Source organism: Octodon degus, unplaced genomic scaffold (assembly GCF_000260255.1).
Source record: "Octodon degus isolate 3935 unplaced genomic scaffold, OctDeg1.0 scaffold00025, whole genome shotgun sequence".
Taxonomy (NCBI): Eukaryota; Metazoa; Chordata; class Mammalia; order Rodentia; family Octodontidae; genus Octodon; species Octodon degus.
Genome location: NW_004524601.1, coordinates 17537142 through 17543770, shown reverse-complemented (window position 1 = coordinate 17543770; position 6629 = coordinate 17537142). Strand labels below are relative to the sequence as shown.

The 6629-nt window shown below is 36.1% G+C and overlaps 1 protein-coding gene across 1 annotated transcript in view; it reads right to left on the bottom strand.

Annotated features, from left to right (window-relative positions):
- Positions 1-6629, bottom strand: part of Nckap1 (NCK associated protein 1) — a 103270-nt gene that overhangs the window by 26952 nt on the left and 69689 nt on the right. Inside the window, exons 19-20 of the mRNA XM_004628636.3 lie at positions 1538-1677; positions 559-690 (exon numbers count right to left, since the gene is read on the bottom strand). Of these exons, the coding sequence (XP_004628693.2) occupies positions 559-690; positions 1538-1677 (272 nt within the window). The remainder of the gene's footprint in view (positions 1-558; positions 691-1537; positions 1678-6629) is intronic.

Sequence of the window (6629 nt, the reverse complement as noted above, 5' to 3'; positions counted from 1 at the left end):
AGTTTTCAACAGAGTAGAGAGAATTTTACTAATGTAACAGTGGATCTCTGAATTCAGAATAGATGTAAGAGTTTACCCACCCCTGAGGTTTTCAAATATTTGGCTGTGACCTAGTTATTACAAGATAGGTAGTGCAACTAATAACACACTTAATGTAAATACACCCAAGACCAAAAAGTTGGGCAAAGCAATTTTCTATACTTTCTATACACAATATACTAATTTTCTATTTCTTCTTTGTCCCCCCCTCTCCTTTCTTGGAATACTCACCACAACCAATTATACTGATTTATGGCCTTAGTGGTTACCACCTGTAAGCTAAAGTGCACTGATTTACTCCATTCTTCTCAGGACCGAACTCATTCCCCAGCTTTACTAATTAGTAACAGTAGGTTTGGGGTGAGAATCTGAGTCATTTAAGCAATTCCCAGTTTACTAGCTTTCCAATTCATTATTCTTTACCCTACACCATTTCTACAAATACTTTTCCCCATAAAAGAAAATGCTACGTAAATATTAAACTCTGAACTGACAGAAAACATTTATATCCTTACTTACTTAGTAAAACGGATTTCCAGATGAGAAGTCAAATATTCTCGTGGAGTAAAGGTATGTTCCCATACCACCATGTTTGGTACATAATTTATAGAGAAACATAACTCAGAAAGTGCAGTGTGCAATTTATCAAGGCTGAAAAAAATTAGTAACAGGAAATAAAAATTTGACATTTCATCACACATAATACAAAGTTAATTTTATAAGCATACCAAGACCTTAGCAGTAATAACTAAATTTTTTGTCTCCTTCAAATTGACAAAGTTCAAAATTTTTACTGGTATGAATAACTGAGAATAAGTATAAAAAAAACAGGATCAATTAGCTGTTTCTGCACTCAGCTAATAATGAGTATGGCGAGATCTATGGGTAATAGGAAACACTGTACTCAAGGACCATCATTTCCAATTGCTGGTATAATAAGTTATGGGAGAAGGAATACTGTTTATAAACTGACTGTGGCTTATTCAACTTACAGAACTAAAACAGGAGAAGCTTAAACACAAAACATCTAACCAGTTATTGACCACCTACCTAGGCCGTCCTTCCAAACAAGTTAATCAAGAACCTTGAATGTGCTATCTAGTCTGATACTTGCTTTGAAATAATATCAGGTATATTCGAAAACATAGCACTATATGCTAAAACAAAAGTCTGCTACTTGATTTGAAGTAAACTAAGAATTATAGCTTGCTTGTAGTATAATACCTCAAAAAGTTTTCAGAGAGATTTTTGACCTTCACAATTTAGTATGTCAAGGCAAAAATATAATCTATTAAATATACTACCTTCTAAAATCCAAAAACCTAGTTTAACCTATTCAGAATAAAATAAGAATAGATTATTGCACAAAGATTAAAAAAATTGGCTGGAAAATAAATAATATATAATTACTACCATTTTCTTAGTACTATATGTCACAGAAAAAAATGGGAAAATTTCTGCTGGAATAGAAAACAGACAACAGAAGTGGGTGGCTTACTTGGTCACTACCAGTCTGTTTTTCCTCATGCTCTCCACGCCTGGCTTCTCTCTTTCGGGCTCCCCTTTCTTACCAGTCTGCTTTTTTGACTTCTTATTCACTGCTTGACTGATGGTTTTGGCACAATGCTTAGGCAGCAACTAAATTCAGACAAGAATAAAATCTTACATTATACCAATTACTTGGAGGTTTTTTGGTACAGGAAATCAAACTCAGGACCTTGCACTTGCCAGGCAGGCACTGTGCCGCTGAGCTGTATACCTCGCTCCTACACCACTCTGAAGCACAATAACTATTCAAACCAGCCTTAGCTGAATCCAGACAATGTAACAGACATGCTAAGACTAGACAGAGAATAAATGAAGGGCAGAGCTCATCTGGCTAACTTAGGTAGCCCACACAGAGATTTTTCCAGTAGAAAACAGAAATAGATACATCTTGTGTGAATACATATTTCAAAGAGGAAGTACTATCAAGGCATATTCAAACTACTATTCAAAGGACAGGCAAAAACATACCAACCAAGCAAGAAACATGACAGACCATTTGCTAGAACTAAAACAGCCCATTAAAATACTGTAAAGACACAACTGCTAAGAGCATGATCAAAAATACTAGGTTGTGGAGCATAAAATGCAGTCAAGTGCAAATGGTTCTGCTGTCCAGGGAGCCTTGAATGATAAGCCAGAGGCTGTATTTTTAAACTACAAGCAATTCCAAAAATTGTGGCAATTTTTTAAAGTAGAAAAGCACAATGAGAGATTTTTCTCAGACTCTGATAAAAGAAAACATTTAAACACTGAAAACCGTAGCAAGGACAACCAGTCAAGAAGTGAAAAGGAGTTATAAAATAAGCAAATCAACAAAAACTAGGAAAAACAGCCATATTTGAGATAGAACTCTAAGAAAAAATTAACAGGGATTTGATAAACTTAGATGCAAGACAAAAGAATCAAAGATTTAGTTTCTACCTAATAATGCTGTTAATGCCACTGGTTATAACAAAAAACAAGGAATAAGTGGGAAATAACTTACTTTGACAGGTAATGAGTACAGCAGATAAAATGTAATATATTTCATTAGTAACGTGACCATATGCTAAAATATGATTTTGGATATGCTGAATTAGATCAAGAAGAAGCCTAGGGCCTTCAAATTGAGCTTTTTTTTTTTAGATAAGGTCCCACAAATTAGTTAGGCTATCCAGGCTGGATGCAAACTGGAGATCCTGTTTCAGCCTCCCAGAATGCTGGTATGACAGGCATGTATCATCAAGGCCTTTTTTTTTTTTTTTTTTTTTAATGTATTTTTAACATGGCTATTAGAAAATTTTAAGTTATATATGTAGCTCACATAATACTTCCACTGGACAGTGCTGGCCACAGAAAATGATTAGTCATACACAGATAGTAACTAAACCCACAAAAGCAAGCTATATACTGAAAAGAAACATGCAAGAAACTACATTGAATTTGTGTTGTGACAAAAGGAGTTCCCTCTTAAAAATCAACATTTTAAGGAAATATGTAACTTCAAGAATATTTTAAAAAAAGTCAGGTGTGACAATGCACACCTATAACCTTAGCATTCAAAAGAGACTGAAGCAGGAGAATCTCTCTGAGTTTGAGGCCAGCCTTAACACAAAGAGAGTCCAAGCCAGCCCAAACTACACAATGAGACTGTCTCAAAAAAAAAAAACAAAAAAAAAAAAAACCACCAAAAAACAGCTGAGTGGTTACTGTAACTCCTGACATAAAAGACATACTAGAACACAAAATCCATGAATTATATTTACCACAAAATCAAGGAAAAGAAGCATGTATTTTGCCTTTCCTTTACAAACTACCACTGAAAAGAAATAGACAAAGGAACTCTGAAAAATATTATAACTAATATATACATAATGATAAAAATACTTTGCAAAAACCAACAAAAAAATGGAATCAGTTGATAACCTTACCAAGACTAAAGCAATTAGATATTAGGGTCTGTTTCCAGTTAAAAGAACAAACACTGTACACGGCCTTGCCAAAATATTTACACCTGAAAGAAATTGTACCTGGTAATGTAGTATCAGCAAAACGATTTGGTGAAAGGTTGAGAATTAGAAAAAGAAAAGTAAATAGTAAACACATGGAGAGGAAAATTAGTGAAACAATACCTTTTACAATAGCACCGAGGAAAATGAAATACCTTGGAATTAATCTAACTAAAGAAGTCAAAGATCTTTTCAAGGAAAATTACAATACTCCGAAAAAAGAGATTGCAGAAAAAGGAAAGATATTCCCTGCTCCTGGATAGGAAAACCAACACTGTGAAGAGACGGCCATTCTCCCAAAATTGCTGTACTGATTTAATGCAATCCCTATCAAACTACCATCAACATACCTCACAGACCTTGAGAAGTCATTCCTAAAATTTATTTGGAAGCAGAAAAGACCTAGAATAGCAAAGGCAATCCTGGGCAACAAAGACAAGGCAGGAGGCATTACAATTCCTGACTTAAAATTATACTACAAGGCTACTGTGATAAAATCAGCATGGTACTGGCAACAAAACAGACCCGAGTATCAATGGAATAGGTTAGAAGATGTAGAAGCCGGGGGCCTGCCCCTTAGCTCAGTTCTTTAAGTGGCTGCTTCAACAAAGCAGTCAGGCTCAGGTTGCTGTGGTTTGATCCCCACAACTCAAGCCAGTCAAACCTGCCCTGAAGGCATTCGAAGGAAAAAAAAAATCCTTGAGGCTGGGAAGATGGCTCAGTAGGATAAGCGCTTGACTGGCAAACGCGAGTTTCAATTCCCGGTTCTGCCAAAAAAAAAGAAGATGCAGAAGCCTCTACGAACACACTCAGCCACCTTATCTTCGACAATGGGGCCAAACATACTTACTGGAAGAAAGATAGCCTTTTTAACAAATGGTGCTGGAAAAACTGGCTCTCAACATGCCAAAAACTCAAACTTGACCCAGGTCTATCACCATGCACTAAGCTAAAGTCAAAAGGGATTAAAGGTCTACACATTAAAACAGAGACACTAAATCTCCTGAAAGATAAAGTAGGAGGAACTCTTGAAGACACAGGGGTAGGCAAAGAGTTCATGAACAAAAATCAAATCGCACGGGAAATACTTGAAAGAATTAACAGCTGGGACCTGCTCTTACTGAGAAGTTTTTGCACGTCAAAAGAAATTACCAACAAAGTGAAAAGACAACCCACAAATTTGGAAAAAGTCTCAACTAATAAGCACTCAGACAAAGGTCTACTCTCTAGAATTTATAAAGAACTAAAAATCATTAGGGCCCCAAAATTTAAAGACCCGATCCAGAAATGGGCATCTGAGATGAACACACACTTCTCAAAGGATGAAATTAAAGAAGTAAATATATGGAAAAATGTTCCACATAGCACTAACCATCCGTGAAATGCAAATTTAAACAACACTGAGATACCATCTCACCCCAGAAGGAATGGCTATCATAAAGAAATCAATCAACAACAAATGTTGGAGAGGCTGTGGGGAAAAAGGAACCCTTCTCCACTGCTGGTGGGAATGTAGACTGGTGCAACCATTATGGAAATCAGTGTGGAGACTCCTTAGAAAACTTGCACTGGAAATCCCATTTAATCCAGCTATTCCCCTACTGGGAATCTTCCCAGAGGAACTGAAAACGTCACATCATAGTGATATATGTGTACCTATGTTTATAGCAGCACAATTTGTGATAGCCCAATCTTGGAAACAACCAAGATGCCCGTCACATGAGGAATGGATGAAAAAGACGTGGTATTTTTATACAATGGAATATTACTCAGCTATAAAGAATGATAAACTCAAAGGCTTTATGTTTAAGTGGATGCCACTTGAAGATATATTCATAAATGAAATAAACCAGACCCACATGTGTAAATATCACATAGTCTCCCTAGTCTAAGAACTCAGAAGAAATAAAAATAGAAAGGTATAACACAATTAAAAGGAAAGCAAGAAGTTGAGGATTAGACAACAAAGAGAGCAAAAGGAGAAAAGCTACGAAACATGACAGGGGCAAAGCCATACATTTATATGCACAAGATGGTTAAAGGCAAAGATACTGAGAATCTTCAGCAGGCTTTTGAAACTAGCAGTTAATTGGTAGGATTCTCACTCTGACTATATATGCTAATACCTGGGAACTAAGCAACTGCCCTGAAGAGAGCAATGTGTAATACTAGGGTCACGTTTGCAATGCCTGTCATTCTGGTCTTCTAAATACATACTACTTGTCATGACATACCAATTATTGCCATACTGTTTCTCAACTAAATGTTTGTTTAAAAAAAAAGGTAATGAAAACAAGAGACAAGAAAAAAAAGTCACAGGACTGTGTTCTGCTACAATATATATATATAGTTAGATTTCTAAGTTTCTGTGTAAAAATATGTAACTGTTTATTCCTGTTTTTCCTAATTTTTATTTTTTAATTTTAATGTTTTCCTTCATATTTTGTAGGGACTCAAAGTTTAACATATAAATACTTGATGGAAAATACCCGTTCCATGTTACGTCTAAGATGTTTGATATTCAGACAGAGAGGGAGGTTAAGTTCAACTGCCTAGGTTGTAGGGTAGTAACAATAAGCTTCTCTTCTGGAGGGTTAACAACCTAAGTGTGCAGACCAAAAATTAGAGAAAAAGAAGGGCTGTAAGGACAGCCAACATTTTGGCCCTAGCCTTTCAAGGTCAGTGAAGACTCAGGACATAGATAGGAGAACCTGTACTGTAAGATCAAATAACTCAGTTGTGTCCCAAATTTTCTGATCAAGGAGATTATGGGGCCACAGAGGAACGTGATTGATGATGTATACTGTGCCTGTGGAGAGTCACATGGAGAGAGAAAATATTCTCAGGCTTTCATAGAGAGCAAATTGGTCAAGCAATGGCTGTGATTCATCCACATGGTTGATACTGACAAAAGATCTACAAACTGTGGTACAGGGTTTCAGGGTAAATTCTGAGGGGACTTGACTGACCTTGTCAGATACAAAAGTTACATTTCTTGTTGTATAGGTCTTGCTTTATGTTGGTCTTAACCATCCAGCAGAAAAGTATAAAAAC